This window comes from Pan paniscus, chromosome 2 (genome assembly GCF_029289425.2).
Source record: "Pan paniscus chromosome 2, NHGRI_mPanPan1-v2.0_pri, whole genome shotgun sequence".
Taxonomy (NCBI): Eukaryota; Metazoa; Chordata; class Mammalia; order Primates; family Hominidae; genus Pan; species Pan paniscus.
The window spans coordinates 48823708-48847455 of NC_085926.1; the positions used below are offsets into that span (position 1 = coordinate 48823708).

General features: G+C 48.5%; 3 protein-coding genes across 4 annotated transcripts in view; 1 reads left to right on the forward strand and 2 right to left on the reverse strand.

The window, feature by feature from the left end:
- The window catches only part of PRKAR2A (protein kinase cAMP-dependent type II regulatory subunit alpha), a 108869-nt gene extending 104406 nt beyond the window's left edge, over positions 1-4463 (reverse strand). Inside the window, exon 1 of one of the 2 annotated variants that reach the window (XM_008971691.5) lies at positions 3409-4463. In XM_008971691.5, the coding sequence (XP_008969939.1) occupies positions 3409-3670 (262 nt within the window). In that variant the 5' untranslated portion in view covers positions 3671-4463. The remainder of the gene's footprint in view (positions 1-3408) is intronic. The other variant, XM_008971693.5, reaches the window with a different exon arrangement.
- Positions 4464-6552: 2089 nt separating this feature from the next.
- LOC129397398 (zinc finger protein ENSP00000375192-like) lies at positions 6553-7168 on the forward strand (the record flags this gene model as incomplete). Its single annotated transcript, XM_055109889.1, has 1 exon — positions 6553-7168. A coding segment is annotated over one exon (537 nt), but the record flags the coding sequence as incomplete, so codon positions are not given.
- A 5858-nt stretch (positions 7169-13026) lies between these two features.
- The window catches only part of SLC25A20 (solute carrier family 25 member 20), a 42117-nt gene continuing 31395 nt past the window's right edge, over positions 13027-23748 (reverse strand). Inside the window, exons 5-9 of the mRNA XM_003818391.5 lie at positions 18662-18779; positions 15678-15750; positions 15215-15324; positions 14630-14754; positions 13027-13881 (exon numbers count right to left, since the gene is read on the reverse strand). Of these exons, the coding sequence (XP_003818439.1) occupies positions 13819-13881; positions 14630-14754; positions 15215-15324; positions 15678-15750; positions 18662-18779 (489 nt within the window). The 3' untranslated portion in view covers positions 13027-13818. The remainder of the gene's footprint in view (positions 13882-14629; positions 14755-15214; positions 15325-15677; positions 15751-18661; positions 18780-23748) is intronic.

Below are 23748 nucleotides of genomic sequence, written 5' to 3' on the forward strand. Positions count from 1 at the left end.
TTCATGTCTAAAACACCAAAAGCAATGGCAACAAAAGCCAAAATTGACAAATGGGATCTAATTAAACTAAAGAGCTTCTGCACAGCAAAAGAAACTACCATCAGAGTGAACAGGCAACCTACAAAATGGGAGAAAATTTTCGCAACCTACTCATCTGACAAAGGGCTAATATCCAGAATCTACAATGAACTCAAACAAATTTACAAGAAAAAAACTAACAACCCCATCAAAAAGTGGGCAAAGGATATGAACAGACACTTCTCAAAAGAAGACATTTATGCAGCCAAAAGACAAATGAAAAAATGTTCATCATCACTGGCCATCAGAGAAATGCAAATCAAAACCACAATGAGATACCATCTCACACCAGTTAGAATAGCAATCATTAAAAAGTCTGGAAACAACAGGTGCTGGAGAGGATGTGGAGAAATAGGAACACTTTTACACTGTTGGTGGGACTGTAAACTAGTTCAACCATTGTGGAAGTCAGTGTGGCGATTCCTCAGGGATCTAGAACTAGAAATACCATTTGACCCAGCCATCCCATTACTGGGTATATACCCAAAGGACTATAAATCATGCTGCTATAAAGGCACATGCACACGTATGTTTATTGCAGCACTATTCACAATAGCAAAGACTTGGAACCAACCCAAATGTCCAACAATGATAGACTGGATTAAGAAAATGTGGCACGTATACACCATGGAATACTATGCAGCCATAAAAAATGATGAGTTCATGTCCTTTGTAGGGACATGGATGAAATTGGAAACCATCATTCTCAGTAAACTATCGCAAGGACAAAAAACCAAACACCGCATGTTCTCACTCATAGATGGGAATTGAACAATCAGAACACATGGACACAGGAAGGGGAACATCACACTCTGGGGACTGTTGTGGGGTGGGGGGAGGGATAGCATTAGGAGATATACCTAATGCTAAATGACGAGTTAATGGGTGCAGCACACCAGCATGGCACATGTATACATATGTAACTAACCTGCACATTGTGCACATGTACCCTAAAACTTAAAGTATAATAAAAAAGAAAAAAAACTTGTAAACTTTTACTCATTTGAGGCTAATTTCTAAAATCTTAAAGTGTTGTGTAAATAAAAATTGTTTCAAAGCAGGTTACTGCTTTGTGATTTACAGAGATGACAGTGAAACAAACCTGAAATAAAGCTTTTAAAAACACATTTGTCCCTGGAAGATTGTTGTCACTGTCCTCATCTTAAAGATAAGAAAATCTGAGATCAAACAGGTTTGAGAATTTGTCCAAGACCACAAAGCAAACCTGTGGCAGAGTTTAGAAAATAATTTCTGATTTCCCAAAAACCCATGATGTAATGTGCAATAAATCAAGGGAAACCCAGAAAAGCCCTTGTTACTCTTTTAGCATGAATACACTTAGGGAGATTGCCCAGTGCACTGAAGCTTGTAACCTCCCACAGCAATGACCGTTAATTAACTCCTTCCCTGCCGTGACTTGAATACTGGGCCAGACCAGATACAACTCAGAACTAGTTTTGTGTGTGTGTGATCTAATAACACTAAGATCCTAACTTGGCCTCTCAAATGGTTTCATTGTTTTGTTAAATTTTAGTTGTTCAAAAGTAGGCTAATTCTACTGTTAAATTGACAAAGCATATGTTGAAGCAACCAAGGAAACTGTAATTGCTTCTTAACACTCTTGCGTAGATCAGATGTAGAACGTGTTATTTTGGCCAGGAGCAGTAGCTCATGCCTGTAATCCTAGCACTGTGGGAGGCCAAGGCAGGAGGATTACTTGAGGCCAGGAGTTCAAGACCAGCCTGGGCAACACAGGGAGACCCCGTCTCTATAAAACACTTAAAATTAGTAAGGCATGGTGGCACATGCCCGTAGTCCCAGCTACTTGGGAGGCCCAGGTGGGAGGATACCTTGAGCTTGGGAGGTTGGGGTTGCAGTGAGCCCTGATTGTGCCACTACACCCCAGCCTGGGTGACAGAGCGAGATCCTGACTTAAAAAAAAAAAAAAAAGGTGTGATGATCTTGGATCACCAAATCTGTGAGGGGAGGGACAGTCTCCAACTTGTTTCCTGCTCGGTCCTTATTGCGTACTCTTGGAGAAGTTTATTGCAAACTCTTGGAGAAGGTTTACTATTACTAAATGATAAATCCTGACACAGCAAGTAGAGCCAATGAAGCTGCTCTCCTGATCTCAGTCTCTGCTGGGATCCTTTCCTTTAAAGCTACAACCCACACACTAAACAAGAATATAGTTACTGGGTTTTTCCTTTTTCTTTTTTTTTTTTTTTTTGAGACGGAGTTCGCTCTGTCGTCCAGGCTGGAGTGCAGTGGCATGATCTTGGCTCACTGCAACCTCCGCCTCCCAGGTTCAAGCGATTCTCCCTGCCTCAGCCTCCCAAGTAGCTGGGACTACAGACGCCCGCCACCACGCCCGGCTAATTTTTGTATTTTTAGTAGAGACGGGGTTTCGCCATGTTGGCCAGGCTGGTCTCGAACTCCTGACCTCAGGTGATCCACCCGCCTCGGCCTCCCAAAGTGCTGGGACTACAGGCGTGACCCACCACGCCCGGCCAGGTTTTTCGTTTTCAAAAATGAGGTAGGGTGTCTTATTTTGCCCAGGCTGGTCTCGAACTCTTGGATTCAAGCGATATTTCCTCCTCAGCCTCCAGAGTAGCTGGTATAGACTATAGGGGCCCACTGCCCCGGCCGGCAAGATAATTATTTACTCTCACCAAATTTGATTCAATCGTTTCGGCCAAGTTTTTAAAAATAGGAATATTCCCAGGGACCATGTTTGAAGAAATACAAACTCAAGTAAGCAGAGGTGAAATGACCTGAGAGATTTGCTTTAATACACTTCGGCAAAGAAAGAAAAAAGGTATGGATGAAACTTTGTGACAAACACAACTGTTAAATGTAGGTGATGGCATATAGGGATTCATCTCACCTTTCCTCTTTTGTCTATGCTTAAAAGTTTTCACAGTAACTTTTCAAAAAAATTATTATTTCCAAACAAACTTACTGTCCTATCAATTAAACACAAGTCACTGGATGAGAACGCTATTGTCTTCGAAGCCAAAACTGGTGAAGGGTCTTAAGCAAAGGCGAGGGATCCTCTAGCAGGGCCGACAGCGCGCACGTTTCCTTCAAGGCTGGATCTGACAAATCACTCGGTGCGCTCTAGGGCTCGCAGGACCGCGGAGCTCAATTTGGAAGTGGCGCACGCGGGCTCACGCCGGTGTCTCAGGGAAACGCTAGAAACGCGGCTACAGAGCTCCCAATCCCAGCCTGCGGTCGGCTTGGCTCCGGCGCGACACCCGGCTCCCTGCCACCCCTCTAGACCTCTGGAGACCTCCTGCACCACTCCCCAGGGCCCCGCCCACAGCCTACCTTCCAAGTCCTCGTCCTCCTCCGACTCGCTGTCCCCTTTGGCGTCTGCGACACGGTCCGGGCCGGGTTCTGGCGGGGGGTGGCCCAGGCTCTGGCGTGGGGTGGCGGCGGGCAGGACTGAGGCTGGGGCGCGGGCCTCGCGCAGGCGGGTGAAGTACTCCACTGCGAATTCGACGAGGTCAGGCGGCTGCTGTCGCAGCACCTCCACCGTGTAGCCCTGCAGCAGCTCCGTGAGCCCCGGCGGGATCTGGATGTGGCTCATGCCGGCGGCGGCCGAAGGGATAGACGGGTTGGGCCGCCGGCGGCCACTGTCTCCGCGCTCACTCACGCTGGCCTTTCGCTCCGCGCCCGCGAGGTCTCTTCGCGCACGGCCCCGGCTCACGTCGCGCCGCTCTTTGGCCGGCTCTGCGTTTCCGGGCCGCGCAACCCTACGCTACCACGGCCGACCTGGCACCGCCGCCGCTGTCACTGGGCAGCCGCCGCCGCCGCGGGGACCGACGGGCAGGCGAGCTGGACGGGCGGGGCAGGCGTCCTGGTTGTGACGCACGCCACCGCGGGCGTGCGCGTCCCCGCTTAGCACCGACCCTCAGTGCGCTTGCGCCACTAGATGACCCGCCCCCTCGGGCTGTCGGGGGGTCGAGGCAGTGGAGGGTTCGTGATGCCAGCTCACGGAGGGAATCCAGGGAATTAGGTAATGAACGGTCTACCCATGAAGGGGACCGATTAGTGCCTCTCGCCTGGTCCTGAAGACCTTTAAATTATTCTTTCAGCTGATGCCAAGAGCCTCTTTTTGGCCAGCACTTACTAAGCACCAGAGACACAGCGAGAAGCAGAAGCATACGAGCACATCAGTGTGATTCTGCTGTGATGAAGGGCAAGAGAGGGCTCACTTTCCGGGGTGACATTCAAGCTAGCCCCGAGGCCTGAGCAGGACCCGCCCAGGGGAAGATCTGGAGGAAAGCCATCTGAACATACAACAAGAGCAAAGGCCTGGTGGAGTCAGGACCACCTTGGCTGCCAGGTGGAATGGTGGAATAACTCAGGAGTCTGTCAGGTCTCTGAGATGTCAAACGGGGAAGGCCTTGTAGGAAGTAGGCGTTTGAATGAGATCATAATTTGAGAGCCACAGACAGAAAAATAAATTTGAAAGAGTTCACTCAGCCAAATGTGTACAGTGAGAAAGGGAAATAAGGCCAAAAGCAGCAAAGACCTCTGTGCCTGTTCCTCCTGGAGCACTTTCACCAGGGTCCCCAGATCTAGGTCTGCCCATTCCTCTCCCCACATTCTACACTGGGCCCTAGGTCAACACTGCTTGATGAAGTTGAGCAGACCACAGGCATTGTTATCCTTTGCCCATGGGAAGATGGTATAGGTGAACTGTAGAGGCCAGACTATTTCCCAAATTGCCCTCCTCCTCCTACCAAACTGGAAGGGTATTGAAAAAGGTGGAGACCTTCCTGGGATGTCCAGTCTACAGCCTACATGCTAACCAAAGGCCCACTGGGCATAGAGCAGAGTCCCCCTCTCCTTACAGGCCTAGCCAGGAAGAGAGTAGCTGTAGGTTTGGGAACCTGAGGGCATTTGGGATGCTTAAACACCGCCTGGTAATTACTCAGCATTAATTAAAATCCTCCCTATCACCTCCCATACAGGCTTGGCACACACCCAGGAGCTCAATGCTGCTGGGAGCTGAGCAGCTGGGAGCAAGGAGCCCTCATCCCCAGTGATGAAGAGGCCAGCCCAGGCTCTAGGCTAAGCGGGCCTGTGATTATAAACAGCAGTGTCTCCCTGGACAAGTTTCTTGACCCCTGAGAAGAATGTTAGACCATCAACTTTGTGAGGGGAGAGGCAGTCTCCAACTTTTTTCCTGCTCAGTCCTTATTGCATACTCTTGGAGAAGGTCTACTGACTTGTTCTCAGATGCCCCACGGCTCAGCCAACCACCCATCCAGCAGAGCATTCAAAAGGCATCCTGGAAGGAATGAGGGCCACCGTTCTGCCAGGCCCCTATTTTTTTTTTAGAGGAGTCTCACTCTGTCACCCAGGCTGGAGTGCAATGGCACGACCTCTGCTCACTGCAAGCTCTGCCTCCCAGGTTCAAGCGATTCTCCTGTCTCAGCCTCCCAAGTAGCTGGTACTACAGGCGTGCACCACCACACCCAGCAAATTTTTTCTATTTTTAGTAGAGATGGGGTTTCTCCATGTTGGCCAGGATGGTCTCAATCTCTTGACCTCGTGATCCACCCGCCTCAGCCTTCCAAAGTGCTGGGATTACAGGCGTGAGCCACCGCACCTGGCTTTTTTTTTTTCTTTTAGATGGAGTCTTCCTTTTGTCGCCCAAGATGGAGTGCAATGGCACAATCTCAGCTCACTGCAACCTCCACCTCCCAGGTTCAAGCAATTCTCCTGCATCAGCCTCCTGTGTAGCTGGGATTATAGGCGCCTGCCACCATGCCCAGTTAATTTTTGTATTTTCAGTAGAGACGGGGTTTTGCCATGTTGGCCAGGATGGTCTTGAACTCCTGACCTAGGGATCTGCCCGCCTTAGCCTCCCAAAGTGATGGGATTACAGATGTGAGCCACTGCACCTGGCCATTTTGTTTGTTTGGGTTTGTTTGTTTTTGAGATGGAGTCTTGCTCTGTTGCCCAGGCTGGAGTGCAGTGGCATGATCTCGGCTCATTGCAAGCTCCAACTCCCAGGTTCATGCCATTCTCCTGCCTCAGCCTCCAGAGTAGCTGGGACTACAGGCGTGCGCCACCATGCCCAGCTAATTTTTTGTATTTTTTAGTAGAGACGGGGTTTCACCATGTTAGCCAGGATGGTCTGGATCTCCTGACCTCATGATCCGCCTGCCTTGGCCTCCCAAAGTGCTGGGATTACAGGCGTGAGCCACCGCGCCTGGCCTGTTTGTTTTTTTGAGACACAGTCTTACTCTGTTGCCCAGGCTGGAGTGCAGTGACGCGATCTCGGCTCACTGCAACCTGCACCTCCCAGGTTCAAGCGATTCTCGTGTCTCAGCCTCCCAAGTAGCTGGGATTATAGGTGCGCACCACCACGCCCGGCTTATTTTTTGTATTTTTAGTGCAGATGGGGTTTCACCATATTGGCCAGGCTGGTCTTGAACTCCTGACCTCAGGTGATCCGCCCACCTCAGCTTCCCAAAGTGCTGGGATTACCGGCATGAGTCACCACGCCCGGCCAAGAAAGACCCATATTTTGTTTTGTTTTCTTTTTTGAGATGGAGTCTTGCTCTGTCGCTCAGGCTGGAGTGCAGTGGCGCAATCTCTGCTCACTGCAACCTCCACCTCCTGGGTTCAAGCCATTCTCCTGCCTCAGCCTCCCGAGTAGCTGGGACTACAGGCGCACACCACCACGCCTGGCTAATTTTTGTATTTTTAGTACAGACAGGGCCAGACTGGTCACGAACTCCTGACCTCAGGCGATCCACCCGCCTCAGCCTTCCAAAGTGCTGGAATTATAGGCGTGAGCCACCACACCTGGCCACCAGACCCCTATTAACTTCAGTAGGGATGGCACCAGGTTCGAGAGGCCAAAAGAGATCCAGAGCCAGCAAACAAGACTTAGGTTTGATTGAGGGGAATTTGCATACAGAGCAGTCCAGTGGAGGTGGGCTAGATAGGAGAACTGCCCCACCTGCAGAAAGTATGCAGTATATATAGCATTTTCACTTAACACCCTCCCCCTAACAACTTTGATTTAACCCAAAACAAAGGGGCTCAATCCCCTGTACATCCACAGGACAGAATGGGGGCTCAGATATTCCTCATGGGTAAGTAATGAATCTCTGGCTTGTCCTTACTTGGAACTCCTAACACATTCAGGTGCATCTGCCATACAGGGTCATTCTCAGAGTATGCTTAAGTTATTGCTGTCAGGTGCAGCTACCATACACAGGTGTGTCTGCCATATAGCCACAGAAAGCAGGAGTCCTACAGCTGCTCCTCATGGGTCTCCATAGACTAGTCTTAGAGCAAGGATGGGCAGCCAGCCTCCAGGTTTAACCTGGCACTCTCCCCCAGCACTTGGTCCCCAGAGCAGGGGTCCATCTCTCCCACTTCTGGTCAACCCTTCAGTAACAAGTAGAGCCCCCAGGGTCTTCATGAATGTCTAGTTGAACTGGCTAAAGAAAAGGGCCCTGTAACAGGACAGAACACCAGGAGCCTGAACCCCGCATCTTCTACCCTTATCCTGCATTTATCCTGCCTGCATTCAAGCCTGTCCAGCTGCACCACTGGAGGTTACCATGGCAACTAAACCCAGAGGCAGCCCGTAACTGAGATACAGCTGCCAAGAGCAACTGATGGTGGAAAAGGCCAACAGCAGAGACTCTTAGAAGGAAGAGAAGTACACAGGAGGAGGCCCCAGAACCCTGAGGGTGCTACACTCAAATCTAATCCTACTCACAACTCAGCAGGCAGTCAACGTCTTGCACAAACTGCCATATCACCAACCAGAGGCATAGATATGGACACAATGGGGCCAATTTGCAGAGATGTTTGCAACTATGGATGCAGAGTAGCACAGGTGGGACACATGTTGTTTAGCCCAAAAGCAACGGGTCTTGGTGAAAACGAAAATGGGTAGGGTACCATTGCTGTTTCCAATAAAACAATGAATTTTGTGTGCTCTTGATAGGTTTGTTATTCAAACGTTTCTGCCTGTCTCTCCAAGATGAAGAGAGGGGCCTAAACTTCCCTGAACTCCTCTGAAGGCCTGCTCTTGGCTCAGATCCTCCAGCTTAAATACCTTATGCCCTCTGCATACTTGCAGGACTCAGGTCCAGCAGGAAAACCTCCCTCTTACTTGATCAAGGGACCACTTTTCTAAGCCATTCCAGTCCCCCACCCATTTCCTGGGATCCGCTGGTCACCTGACCACCTCTACATGCCAGGCCTTCCTGGATTTAGTACTCCCAGCTCACTTAGTTCCTACAAGCAACAGTTTCTATGTTGCCTTAGAAGTGTTCATGAGCCTTTAGTTGGCAAGAGAGATTGAGGAAGTGGGCTATGTTTTCTCGGCCCTTACCCAAGCTGTCTTTCAGCCTCTACTGTGGCTCCTCCAGCGAGGCCATTGCCTTTTGCCCAGGAAATCTAATCTGTTTTAACAAGTGCCCATGCTCCAGGGAGCAGTTAGCTCCCAGGCCACGTTTGTGTACCTGTGAGCCATCCCCATGCCTGAGACACTATGTCCTGAGAAAATGTCAGTCTCTGCAGTGGACCCAGGGTCTGCATCTGAGACACCTCAGGGCAAGGACAGAACCTAGAAAGCACAGGGAAGCTGGCTAGAAAATCACAGGTCTGCATGCTTACCATAGCAGAGAAAGCAGAAAAGGGACCCCTCAGGGACACCTGGCCCTGGGGCCCTCCCAGTGCTGTCAGGACTCTGTGTGCCACTCCTGATCTGACTCACAGGCCAAGTACCTAAGCTTGGACCAGGTGGTACAGACAGGTCTCCTGGAGCCTGGATCAAGCCTCTGATAGCATCACAAGTCTTTCTTCAGGAGACCCAGACAATCCCCACTTTATTATCAATTTGCCAATGACCTTTGCAGATCAGTTTACCCTGTCTGAGCCTTGGCATCCGCATCTGAAAGTGGAAGTCAAAATCCCTACTCAGAGGCTTGGTGCAGTGGCTCATGCCTGTAATCGCAGCACTTTGGGAGGCCAAGGCAGGCAGATCACCTGAGGTCAGGAGTTTGAGACCAGCTTGGCCAACATGGTAAAACCCCATCTCTACCAAAAAATACAAAAATTAAGGCCAGGTGTAGTGGCTCACACCTGTAATCCCAACACTTTGGGAGGCCGAGGTGGGTGGGTGACTTGAGGTCAGGAGTTCAGGACCAGCCTGGCCAAAATGGCGAAACCCCATCTCTACTAAAAATACAAAAATTAGCTGGGCGTGGTGGTATGCACCTGTAATCGCAGCTACTCGGGAGGCTGAGGCAGGAGAATCACTTGAACCTGGAAGGCAGAGGTTGCAGTGAGCCAAGATCCAGCATCGTGCCACTGCACTCTGGCCTGGGTGAAAGAGGGAGACTCCATCTCAGAAAAAAAAAAAAAAAAAATCCCTACCCATTAAACATTGAGTTACAAGGGGATAAAGAAATAAGAGAATAAACTTATAAGGAGGTTACAAAAGATGTAAGGGGTTCCAGCCTCAAAAGGCTGTAAGGAGGCTGGGCACGGTGGCTCATGCCTATAATCCCAGCACTTTGGGAGGCTGAGGCAGGCGGATCGCCTGAGGTCAGGAGTTCGTGACCAGCCTGGCCCCGTCCGTACTGAAAATACAAAAATTAGCCACGCGTGGTGGTGGGCACCTGTAGTCCCAGCTACTCGGGAGGCTGAGGCAGGAGAATCACTTGAACCCAAGAGGCGGAGGTTGCAGTGAGCTGAGATCGCTCCACTGCCTCCAGCCTGGGTGACAGAGCAAGACTCTGTCTCAAAAAAAAAAAAAAAAAAAAAAAAAAAAAAGGCTGTAGGGAAACAACTGTGGGGTAGAGATAGTATGACTTTATAGCTGAAATGGTGCTACTGTGCTTTTAACAATCACTGTTGCAACAACCTGTGCTCCTTCCCTCACCTTTGGCCCAGTTATATGCTTCTTGATGCCTGGGTGAGGCTTTTATCACCAATTGGTTGTTTAAAAAAATCACTGTCTGGCTCCCAGTTGTGACTGTCTGTGAAAGAGAAATTGCTAGGGAGGCCCCAATTTTCCCCTACTCCTTACCCCTGTCAGGAAGAGAAGAGATATATCAGGAACAGGTGGCATTTCAAAGTGCATCATAAAAAGGAAGCACCAGCCAGGAGGGAGTTACTCAACATCTGCTCTGCTCCCGTCACAAATATGCCTCCAGGGGCTTCCCTATTTGACTTAACATCTATTGAACACCCAAAGGACTAAAATAATCTACCATCACTAACATCAAAGAACCAAAATACTCCATTTTAAAATGGAAAATTTTTCAAAGGGCAAATTATCCAGAGGCACAGACTGTAAAAGTGATCCTAAGCCATGGGAATGGCTGGCATTTGGCTGAAATGCAAATACATTTACAGGGGCTTCTAGGCAAAAGCTGAGGTTTTTGAATAGTCTCAGCCGGGTGTGGTGGCTCACACCTGTAATCCTAGCACTTTGGGAGGCTGAGGCGGGTGGATCACTTGAGGTCAGGAGTTCAACACCAGCTTGACCAACATGAGGAAACCCCATCTCTACAAAAAATACAAAAATTAGCTGAGCGTGGTGGCAGGTGCCTGTAGACCCAGAGGCTGAGGTAGGAGAATCTTTTGAACCCGGGAGGTGGAGGTTGCAGTGAGCTGAGATCATGCCACTGCACTCCAGCCTGGGTGACAGAGCAAGACTCCATCTCAAAAAAAAAAAAATTTAAATTTAAAATTTAGAACAGTCTCAGGACTGGGTGATATCAAGAAGAGCTTCAGGCTGAGCACAGTGGTGCATGCCTGTAATCCCAGCACTTAGGAGGCTGAGGCAGGAGCCCAGGAGTTCAAGACCAGCCTGGGCAACATAGGAAGACTCCATCTCTACAAAAAATAAATTTAAAAAATTAGCTGGGCATAGTAACACATGCCTGTGGTCCCAGCTACTCAGGAGGCTGAGGTGGGAAGATCACGTGGGCCCAGGAGGTCAAGGCTTCAGTGAGCCATGACCATGCCACTCCACTCCAGCCTAGGTAACAGAGTGGACCCTATCTCAAAAAATTTTTTTCTAATAAAATAAGATTTAAAAAGAAGAGCTTCAGGAGACACATATATGGCCATCTTCAAATCAATGAGATATTAAACAAAGACATCCTGCAGCGTTAGAGGAAGCAGGCTTAACATTTAATTAACCTTGCCAGACAGAGGATACACGATTTTCATCTTTAAAAACTGTTCATCCTTGGCCACATAGTGAGACATCATCTCTACAGATTTTTTTTTAATAGCCAGGCACAGCAGTACACTACAGGTGTACTGTACAAGTGTCTATAGTTCCACCTTCTTGGGAGGTGGAGGTGGGAGGATCATTTGAGCCCAGCAATGAGCTGAGCTCTGATCTCACCACTGCACTCTAGCCTGGCCGACAAAGTGAGACCCTGTCTCTAAAAAATTTAATTAACAAAAAATAAATTTTTTTTTGAGATGGAATCTCACTCTGACACCCAGCATGGAGTGCAGTAAGGCGATCTTGGCTCACTGCAACCTCTGCCTCCCAGGTTCAAGTGATTCTCCTGCCTCAGCCTCCCGAGTAGCTGGGACTACAGGCATGCCCCACCATGCCTGGCTAATTTTTGTATTTTGAGTAGAGATGGGGTTTCACCATGTTGGCCAGGCTGGTCTTGAACTCCTGACCTCAAGTGATCCACCCGCCTCGGCCTCCCAAAATGCTAGGATTATAGGCGTGAGCCACTGTGCCCGGCCAAAAATGTTATTTTCTCCTCGGCCATAATTCCTATCTGGTCATTTAGAAACATATTCCAAGCTATAAAGCCTCCTTCTTTAAAGTCCCAAGTCTTCAACTTCCTGCTGGGTTGACACAGCCCCAACTCCCAGATAGGGGTATGTCCCTGCCCTTCTTACCAGGTCTTATTCTGTTGCCCAGGCTGGAGTGCAGTGATGCACACTCGGCTCACTGTGGCCTCAACTTCTTGGACTCAAGTGATCCTCCTACCTTAGCGTCCTGAGTAGCTGGGACTACAGGCACACACCACCATGTCTGACTAATTTTTTAATTTTTAAAAAATTTTGTGTACAGACAGAGTCTTACTATATTGCTCAGGCTGGTCTTGAACTCCTGGACTCAAGTGATCCTCCTTCCTTGGCTTCCCAACGTGTTGGGATTACAAGCGTGGCATGATCCAGTGCGCCCAGCATTTTTTTTTTTTTTTTTTTTAACAGTTCAAAACTAGAGACAGAGAGAGTGATGGTTCTAAAGCCAAAGTCCAGGAGTCTCTATGCAGCTGCAGTGAGACAGGAAGTGCCAGTGGAACTGTAACTGTAACTGTGACCACCAGATGGGACAATGCCAGAAAAGCCCAGCTCCAGTAGCTTCAGCAAGCTCTCCCCTCCACCAGAAAGTAATAATCTAGCTTATGACTCTCCAACTCCCTCACCTTTTCTGGACACACCTGGATAGCATAATCTGCCTGATTAGTAAAGTTAAGCTAGCTACCTCAGATCGCACAGCAACTCCAAAGCCCACATGAAAACCCGAGATTGCTTTTGTCCTTTTAGAACAACTGACTCTCCATCTGTTAGCTCAGACACCCATGGTGCTCAGGGAAGAGAGGGGAATAAATGAAGGGATGGGTTGCAGGCTGGGCCTTGGGAGGGCCTGCCTGCCAGGCTTGCATTGAGGCCTGTGTGAACAATTACCAGTCGGGTCACACCACCCCACACACCCTCCCTAGAGCAGCCGGGGCTAGGGCAGTCAGAGAAGGCAGAGTCAGCCAAAACTTCCTCCTCCTCCACCTCCTCCTGCTGGATCCCCAGCCTAAGGTTCCCAGGGAAGAATACTGGATCCCTGAAAGCCTCCACCAAGGCCACAGGCTGCCTGCTGAAATGTCCCAGAATCAAAAGAAGAAAATATAACACAATGCAAAAATTAGAAACAACGTTTATTGTTTATTGTTAAAATAGTGAGCTCTCATGAGAAAAGAGTATGTAAAAAGGGCCTTCCTACACCCTGGGCTTTCTCACTTATCCCAGCAGACTGGGACTGTCCTCACTGTGTAGGAGGGAAAGTTCTCCACCTGCTCCCAGAAAATTAGGCTACTCCAGTTTTACTTTTGATTACTTGCACGCGTAAAAAAAAAAAAAAAAAAAAATCAAAATCCAACGATTAACAGTCTATCTCCTCCTAGGCATATATGCTCAATCCACTTGGACACAGAGGTGGGCCTCAAGTCCATATCCACATGTACAGCCCAGGATTAGATGGCACCCTGGAAATCAAATGGGTATTCCTGGCTAGGGACTGAAGAAGATCTCAGCTCCTGGTGATCTGGTTGAAAATATGCACAGTGCCTCCAGTGAGAACCTGAGATTCTCTCTTTAATGAGGAATACTTTGACTGTGGTAGGACCAGCAGTTAACTGGTAGGCAGCATTCTTGCCACAGGTAGTATCTGGTCTGGAAGCTACTTGTTCCATTTCCAAATCCTTTTAAGATCCCTTAAATTGATAAGAATGAATTCAAGTTTCAAAATGACACACTAAGTTATACACGGTGCAGGATGTCATTAAGGCAACAGTCTCACCAAGTCCATGCACAGGGCTCGGATCTCACCATTCCCCTCCCCTTGCCCTCCAAGACTGCTTAGTTCTGCCTACTACTCCTTCTCCTCAACGACAGCTTCCAGCATCCAGAAGTGAACTTGAGCAGCCTTCAGCCTCACAAGTTGGGGGTGGCCCAATTAAGGAACTTCATGGCAACTTCAAAGCCAAGGAAACAGGCCTAAGAAGGGGTTGGGAGGAAGAAAAAAGCCAGCAGGAATAACTATTCATAGACTATTCAAAGCACTATGCTTTGCTGGCCCTGTCAGGACCAGAGCCCCTCCCTAACCCCACACCCACTCCACATCAAGGATGCAAGCTCTACTCTCTCATTTTTAAGAGAAGAAGAAAATTTATATTCCACAACTGCCCACTTCTTTTTTTTTTTTTTTTTTTTTTTTTTTTTGAGATGGAGTTTTGCTCTTGTCACCCAGGTTGAAGTGCAATGGTACAATCTCGGCTCACTGCAATCTCTGCCTCCCGGGTTAAAGTAATTCTCCTGCCTCAGCCTCCTGAGTAGCTGGGATTACAGGCACCCGCCACCATGCCCAGCTAATTTTTGTATTTTTAGTAGAGGCGGTGTTTCCCCATGTTGGCCAAGCTGGTCTCAAACTCCTGACCTCAGATGATCCACCTGCCTTAGCCTCCCAAAGTGCCGGGATTACAGGCACTAGCCACCATGCCTGACCTCACAACTGCCCACTTCTAATGGCCAGGTCAGGAAATCAAAGCCCCTCACCTCAGAGATCCCCAAAGGCAAATCCTCCTGACAGCTTTCAAGGAAGGGAGCAAATAAGGAATGCTCTGGCTGAAGATAGGGCTTTGGGAAAACTGAGACCCCAGTCCTATCCCAGGAACAAGCAAAAGTCAAACCACATGCACCCTGCCCTGAGCCCCAGAGGGAAAGCACAGCCCTGCCAGCTACTCACCGCATTGGCTGGGAAGGCTCGGATCATCACTGCATTGAACCCTTTGTACAAGGATGTGACTCCTTCATCCCGGATCAGCTCCCTCAGCACATCTCTGAAACCATTAGGATATTTCCCAGGAGGTGCTGTGGGGCAGAACCCAATTTTTAAGGCTTCAGGAAGGAGAAACTAGCAGTTAAGTCTTCCTGAAGGGTCAGGACTAGCACAGGGAAAGGACACCTTGCAGGTCATGTGGGACCAGTCCATAGACAACAGTTCACCTTGGGACAAATGCACAAATGCCTGAATTACTTGTGCCAAGGGAATAGAAAAGAGGGAAGAAGAATGAAACAGCCCTTCTGTTCATGTGGGGGAGGAAGAGTGGACTTGACTTCTTATCACACTTACCTTGTGTTTAGGCTGTCATTAAAATGAATCTAGGGTTCCTAGAATGCAAATGACTGTGAGGGAGAATATTGGTCAGGCAGATGCTAGGTGCTGCCATGGAGAGTGAGTATCCCTAGGGCCTTATGAGCTTTGCACCCCAGGATTAGCCAGTGCTGGGGACCCACTCTCCCCCTGTCCACCCCACTACCTTCCACTCACCAGTCTGGAATCGAGACTTGAGCACATCTGGGGGGATTGCCACAGCCCAGTTGAAGATCCCTGCAATGCCCCCAGCCACCAAGATCCGAGGGGCACTGAGCTCACTGACCCTGTATAACACCAACCACAGCCCCAGTTAGACAAAGGCTGTGAGAGTGGCATTCAGACTATCCTGTCTGTGGCAGACAGGGCAGTTACAGACAGGCAGAAACTGGTTGGAGGGAGGAGGTATAAGGCCAGTGCTGCTGGCACTCCTTGGAGGAGGTTTCATGCACCTGTTTCAAATATTTGCTCCACTGGCTGAGGCACAGAGTAAGAAGAGCTAGCTGGACCTCAGCAGCCACAAGAGGAAAGCAGACATGGAGCCAGGAACAACAACTACTTCTGCTTTCAGATTCACCCACAGGAGAGGGCAACGCACCCATGACTGGGGAAAGTGGCTTCCAAGTTATATTTTCCTCACCTCTTTCCCTCCGGAGTGAAGATATTTTTCAGCCATTCATATGTCATGAAATACATTCCACTAGCTGGGACATCTGTTAGTGGCAAGAAAGAGGTGAATTAAAGTACATAAACTCTTCGCCAAGCATGGTGGTACACACCTGTAATCTCAGCAATTTAGGAGATTGAGGCAGGGGGATTGCTTGAGGCCAGGAGGTCCGCGCTTGGCCTGAATTATTAGTAAAATTGTTTTTTAATTGGGTGACCAGATTTGGTTCAATTTATTTGCTTTCTAAACATTAGCCTATGGTAGTAATTTATGTAGACTAAAAAAGCATTAAAAAGAAAAAAATGCCAGGCATGGTAGCTCATAACTGTAATCCGAGCACTTTGGGAGGCCGAGGCAGGCACATCGCCTGAGGCCAGGAATTCAAGACCAGTCTGGCCAATATGGCGAAAGCCTCGTCTCTACTAAAAATATAAAAATGGGCTGGGCATAGTGGCTCATGCCTTTAATCCCAGCACTTTGGGAGGCTGAGGCGGGCGGATCACGAGGTCAGGAGTTTGAGACCAGCCTGACCAACATGGTGAAACCCCGTCTCTACTAAAAATATAAAAATTAGCCAGGCGTGGTGGCGGGCACCTGTAATCCCAGCTACTCAGGAGGCTGAGGCAAGAGAATGGCTTGAACCTGGGAGGTGGAGGTTGCAGTGAGCTGAGACTGCGCCATTGCACTCCAGCCTGGCTGACAGAGTGAGACTCCATCTCAAAAAAAAAAAAAAATACAAAAATACAAAAATGGCCAAGCATGGTGGCTCACACCTGTAATCCCAGCACTTTGGGAGTCCGAGGTGGGCGGATCACGAGGTCAAGAGATTGAGACTATCCTGGCCAACATGGTGAAACGCTGTCTCTACCAAAAATTAGCCGGGCATGGTGGTGCATGCCTGTAGTCCCAGCTACTCAGGAGACTGAGGCAGGAGAATCGCTTGAATCCAGGAGGTGGAGGTTGCAGTGAGCTGAGATCGAGTCACTGCACTCCAGCCTGGTGACAGAGCAAGACTCCATCTCAAAAAAAAATAATAATAATACAAAAAATACAAAAATTAGCCAGGCCTGGTGGCACATGCCTGTAATCCCAGCTACTCAGGAGGCTGAGGCACAGGAATCACTTGAACCCAGAAGGTGGAGGTTGCAGTAAACCAAGATCACACTAATGCACTCCTGGCTGGGCAACAGAGCAAGACTCTGTCTCAAAAAAAAAAGAAAAAGAATATAGTATTATTATTACTTTACATTTTTTTATTTTTTTTTTGAGACGGAGTCTCGCTCTCTCGCCCAGGCTGGAGTGCAATGGTGCAATCTCGGCTCACTGCAACCTCTGCCTCCTGGGTTCAAGCAATTCTCCTGCCTCAGCCACCTGAGTAGCTGGGATGCATGCGCCACCACGCCCGGCTAATTTTTGTATTTTTAGTAGAGATGGGGTTTCACCATATTGGTCAGGCTGGTCTTGAACTCCTGACCTCGTGATCCGCCCGCCTCGGCCTCCCAAAGTGCTGGGATTACAGGCGTGAGCCACCACGCCCAGCTATTATTATTTTAATAGAGACAGGGTATCACTATTTCACCCAGGCTGGTCTCAAACTCCTGGGCTCAAGTGATCCTCTCAACTCAGCCTCCCAAAGTGCTGAGATTACAAGTGTGAGCCACCATACCCGGCCCCCACAGATTTCTTGAATGTAGAAAAGCCAAGCTTGGCACTAGACCCTTCAGGGATTCCTGAGAAGTTCCTTAGCAGCCACATCCTATTTGCAACAATCACTTTGCAGCTATGGGATGCTGCTCTGGGCCAAGCACTGGTGTAAGTGAGTACAAACACACATGATATAATTTCATTAAAGTTCCCTCAGCTGGGCTTAGTGGCTCACGCCTATAATCCTAGCACTTTGGGAGACCAAGGCAGCTGGATCATCTGAGGTCAGGAGTTCGAGACCAGCCTGGCCAACATAGTGAAACCCTATCTCTGCTAAAAGTACAAAAATTAGCCAGGCATGGTGGCACACACCTGTAACCCCAGCTACTCAGGAGGCAGAGGCAGGAGAGTCACTTGAACCCAGGAAGTGGAGGTTGCAGTGAGCTGAGATTGCACCACTGCATTCCAGCCTGGGTGACAGAGCAAGACTCTGTCTCAAAAAATAATAATAATAAGGCCGGGTGCGGTGGCTCACACCACTAATCCCGGCACCTTGGGAGGCTGAGGCAGGTGCATCACCTGAGGTCAGGAGTTTGAGACCAGCCCGGCCAACATGGTGAAACCCCATCTCTACTAAAAATACAAAAAAAATAGCCAGACATGGTGGCATGTGCTTGTAATCCCAGCTACTTGGGAGGCTGAGGGAGGAGAATTGCTTGAACCTGGGAGGCAGAGGTTGCAGTAAGCCAAGACTGTGCCATTGCACTCCAGCCTGGGCAACAGGAGTGAAACTCCATCTCAAAAAATAAAATAAAAATAAGTAAAAAAATAAATAAGGTTTTCTCTCAGTGTGAAAGTCCATGTGGGCAAGTGACATGCCCACAGTTATAAGCACAGTTGTTGTATCTGGCCTTCCTCTAAGCTGCCAGCTCAGGACAAGAGTGAGACTGTCTCTGCCTTTCCTACTGCCACTAAAACAGGACATACTTCTCAAAACCAGGGAGATCACCACTGTCCCCAAGTCACACTTTCTTCCCACTCCTCCCTCCAGAGATGATTTCTATCTACTTGCCACTCCCCTCCAACTGTGATGCCATGACTTCTACCCCTGCAGACACTTGGGAAAGACGGAAGGTCCCCTCATCCTAATCTACGTCCATGCTGGCCAGGGGGAGATGCTTACTGCCAGTATTGTCAGAGATGTGACATGCATGGTGCCAAGGCTAATCTGGCAATCCAGGCAAGACCTTCTGCAGCAGACCCACCTCAGGTGACCTCCCCAGGTGACCTCAAGTGGAGGCCTCAAAGGTTACCTCGCATAAGGGTAAGCACAGTCCCTTTGTAGATGCCTCGGATCCCAAACTCCTGGTACAGCTTCTTTGCACAGTCCAAGGTACCAGTGTACTTGCTTTCTCCTGAAGAAGCCTGAATCTGGGAGGGAGGAGAGGATCATTAAGTCAGAAACATCAGAGTCACAGACCCAGCAGGTTACAGGAGACTACAAAGTAAGTATGGCCATTATGTGTTAGAGCAATAAAGACTTCACTGTCAAATTGATAAGTATCTGGAATGTGTGATCTTGGGGCAGGTACTATGAAATAAGGCTAGATGAAAATATCAGAAAATATTCACATTGACTAGAAATAAAACCAACAGAAAATTTGAAAAACAAGTTGAGGAGGCCGGGTGCAGTGGCTCATGCCTATAATCCCAGCACTTTGGGAGGCCAAGGCAGGCAGGTCGCCTGAGGTCAGGAGTTTGAAACCAGCCTGGTCAACACGGTGAAACCCTGTCTCTACGAAAAATACAAAAATTAGCTGGGCATGGTGGTGGGCGCCTGTAGTCAGCTGCTCAGGAGGCTGAGGCAGGAGAATCGCCTGAACTTGGGAGGCAGAGGTTGCAGTTAGAAAACATATCGTACCACACTGCACTCCAGCCTGGGCAGCAGAGTGAGACTGTCTCAAAATTTAAAAATAAAAAATAAGTTGAGGAAATCTGTCAAACACAAGCTATTTGGAAGGTCTAAAAAGGAAGCGACAAATACTTTAGTCATTCATTTATTCCTTCAACAAATATCCCCTGAAGACCAACTGCATTCCAAGCCTACCTGGTCATGAGAGTTGGTTAAGAAAAGGTGAACAGAAAATTTCACTCAAAGCTCTAAGTGCCCAGACAGGGGTCCTGTTCAGAGAGGGCTCCTATGCAGAGCCAGAGGAGGGCCAAAGAGAGGCTCCTACCCCGCCCCTGAGAGCCAAGAACCTGGGGGTAGGCAGGGGTAATCCCAGGAAAGATCTGAAAGACAGCTCCATGCAGGATCCACACAGGGATCCCGCTTGTTCAGGACCAAGAGGAGTCAGAACACACAAGAGCATCAACCAAACAATAATTAAAGCTGGAAAGGGAGTTCAGCTTTAACAGTTCCAAAGAGAAACACTTACAAGTACATAAACCAAATAGCTTTCTTACATATCAGGATTAACCAGTTAAAAAATAATAGAAAAGGCCGGGCACGGTGGCTCACACCTGTAATCCCAGCACTTTGGGAGGCTGAGGCGGGCAGATCACGAGGTCAGGAGTTTGAGACCAGCCTGACCAACATGGTGAAACCCTGTCTCTACTAAAAATACAAAAATTAGCCAGGCGTGGTGGCACATGCCTGTAATCTCAGCTACTCAGGAGGCTGAGGCAGGAGAATCGCTTGAACCCAGGAGGCGGAGTTTGCAGTGAGCCGAGATCGTGCCACTGCACACCAGCCTGGGAGACAAAGCACAACTCTATCTCAATCAATCAATCAATACAAGAAATGGATCCCATTCAAAATAGCAATAAAAGCCGGGCACGGTGGCTCACACCTGTAATCCCAGCACTTTGTGAGGCCAAGGCAGGCAGATCACCTGAGGCCAGGAGTTCGAGACCAGCCTGGCCAACATGGTGAGACCCCCATCTCTACTAAAAATACAAAACTTAGCTGGGCGTGGTGGCAGATGCCTGTAATCCCAGCTACTCAGGAGGCTGAGGCAGGAGAATGACTTGAACCTGGGAGGCGGAGGTTGTAGTGAGCCGAGATTGCACCACTGCACTCCAGCCTGGGTGACAGAGTAAGACTCTGTCTCAAAAAAAAAAAAAAAAAAAAGCAACAAAATATATGTGAATTAAGCAACAGGCTTTGTATAAATAAAACTCTAAAATATCTGAGGATTACAAAATAAGAGGTCAATAAAAAGAGTCCTAATTCTAGTTGGGAAAAGTTTTCAATAAGAAAGATTTCTATTTTCTAAAAATAATAAATGTAAGATAATGTCAATTGAGTATCAATGGTTTTTTTTTTTTTTTTTTTGGTATAACTTCCCCAAAGTATCCGGACATATGTACCTGGTATGTCTGAGGAACAGAAGGAAGGTCATGTTATCTGAGAATGCTGGAGCCGATTCACAGTGACCTGGGGGGCCGTGGAGGATTGGGCATAGGAATAACATATTTACAGAATCCTATCATTGTTATGTATGTACAGACTATAAGAAGGGAAACAAGTAAGGAGGCCCTCACTGTCATCCAGGACAGCGATGAAGGTGGCCTGAAGTAGTATGGCCACAATGGAGATGGTGTGAAGGGATGGATTTGGGATAATGTTGAAAGCCAGCCTAATTGCTCAACAGATGGAATCTAAACCATGGGAGAAAAAGAGGAATTTAAGAGGACTCCTGGGCTATAATCTTGAATAATTACAAGGATACTATTGTTACCAACTGAACTGGAAAATGCTGAGAGTAGAGGAGGTACAGGGAAGACCAGGAGCTCAGTTTTGTACATGATGACTTTGAGGCACCTATTAGCATCCACATAGAAATGTTGGATAAACTAGTCTGGAGTTCAGGAAAAGTCTGAGTTGGAGATATAATTTTTTTTTTTTTTTGAGACGGAGTCTTGCTCTGTCACCAGGCTGGGGTGCAGTAGTGCAATCTCAGCTCACTGCAACCTCCGCCTCCTGGGTTCAAGTGATTCTCCTGCCTCAGCCTCCCAAGTAGCTGGGACTACAGGCACGTGCCACCACACCTAGCTAATTTTTGTATTTTTAGTAGAGATGGGGTTTCACCATGTTGGCCAGGATGGTCTCGATCTCTTGACCTCGTGATCCATCCGCCTCGGCCTCCCAAAGTGCTGGGATTACAGGCGTGAGCCACAGCGCCCACAGAGATATAAATTTGAGTCATCAGCATAAAAATGGTGTCTAAAAGTCATGAGACAAGGCTGGGTGTGGTGACTTACTCCTGTAATCTCAGCACTCTGGGAGGCTGAAGTGGGCAGATCACTTGAGGCCAGAGTTCCAGACCAGCCTGGTCAACATGGTGAAACCCTGTTTCTAAAAAAAAAAAAAAAAAAGTCCCCCAAAATTAGCTGGGTGTGTGCCTGTAGTCCCAGCTACTTGGGAGGCTGAGGCACAAGAATCACTTGAACCCAGGAGGCCTGGGTTGCAGTGAGCTGATATCGTGCCACCGCACTCCAGCCTGGGAGACAAAGCGAGACTCTGTCTCAAACAAAAAGAAAAGAAAAGAAAAGAAAGATAAGTACTGAGAACTAACCACTGAAGTGTAAAAGTCACTAGTGACCAGCTGGGCATGGTGGCTCACGCCTGTAATCCCAGCACTTTGGGAGGCCGAGGCAGGTGGATCACGAGGTCAGGAGATGGAGACCATCCTGGCCAACATGGTGAAACCCTGTCTCTACTAAAAATACAAAAAAAAAATTAGCTGGGCCTGGCAGCGTGTGCCTGTAATCCCAGCTACTCGGGAGGCTGAGGCAGGAAAATTGCTTGAACCAGGGAGTCGGAGGTTGCAGTGAGCTGAGATCATGCCACTGCACTCCAGCCTGGCGACAGAGCGAGACTCTGTCTCAAAAAAAGGAAAAAAAAAAGTCACTAGTGACCTTGATAAAACCACTTTATTTGCAGTTGTGAGACAAAAGCCAGATTGGAGCAGGTTTAACAATTAGAGGAGAGGAACTGGAAATGGCAGGTAGAAAAAAACCAGAAACAGGCTGGTGTGGCAGCTCACGTCTGTAATCCCAGCACTTCGGGAGGCCAAGGTGGGTGGATCACCTTAGGTCAAGAGTTCAAGACCAGCCTGGCCAACAAGGCAAAACCCCATCTCTACTAAAAGTACAAAAATTAGCAGGGCATGGTGGTGTGCACCTGTATTCCCAGCTACTCGGGAGGCTGAGGCAGGAGAATTGCTGGAACCTGGGAAGCAGGGGTTGCAGTGAGCCGAGATTATGCCACTGCATTCCAGCCTGGGTGACAGAACAAGACTCCATCTCAAAAACAAAAACAAAAACAAAAAAAAAAAACAAGAAACAACTTTTTCAAAGAGTTTTTGTGTAAGAGGGAGCAAAGTCATGAAGCATAGAAATTGGTGTGGAAAAGACTAGAGAGAAGTTTTTTTGAGACAGGTTCCCACTCTGTTGCTCAGGCTCAAGTACAGTGGCATGATCTCTGCTCACTGCAGCCTCAACTTCCTGTGCGCAAACGATCCTCCCACCTCAGACTCCTGAATAGCTAGGACTACAGGTGCATGCCACCACACCTATTTTTTTTTTCTTTTTTTGAGACGGAGTTGTAATCTTCTAGCCCAGACTGGAGTGCAATGGCGCGATCTCGACTCACGGCAACCTCTGCCTCCCAGGTTCAAGCAATTGTCCTGTCTCAGACTCCCGAGTAGCTGGGATTACAGGCACCTGCCACCATGCCTGGCTAATTTCTTGTATTTTTAGTGGAGATGGGGTTTCATCATTTTGGCCAGGCTGGTCTTGAACTCCTGACCTCAGATGATTCACCCACCTCGGCCACCCAAAGTGCTGGGATTACAGGTGTGAGCCACCGCGCCTGGCCCATGAATGGCTAATTTTTGTATTTTTTTGTAGAGATGGGGTTTTGCCATGTTGCCCAGGCTGGTCTCAAACTCCTGGGCTCGGGTGATCCATACACCTCAGCTTCCAAAAGTGCTGAGATTATAGGTGTGAGCCACTGTGCCCAAAGTTTGTTTGTTTTTGTTTTCTTTTTTGAGATGGAGTTTCGCTCTTGTTGCCCAGGCTGGAGTGCAGTGGCGAGATCTTGGTTCACCACAACCTCTGCCTCCCGGATTCAAGAGATTCTCCTGCCTCAGCCTCCCAAGTAGCTGGGATTACAGGACGCGCCACCATGCCTCGGTAATTTTTTTTTTTGTATTTTTAGTAGAGATGGGGTCTCTCCATATTGGTCTGGCTGGTCTTGAACTCCTAACCTCAGGTGATCCACTCACCATGGCCTCCCAAAGTCCTGGGATTACAGGCGTGAGCCACCGCACCCAGCCCAAAGTTTGTATTTTTAAGATGAAAAATGCAAGCATGTTTATGCCTTTATTCCTGA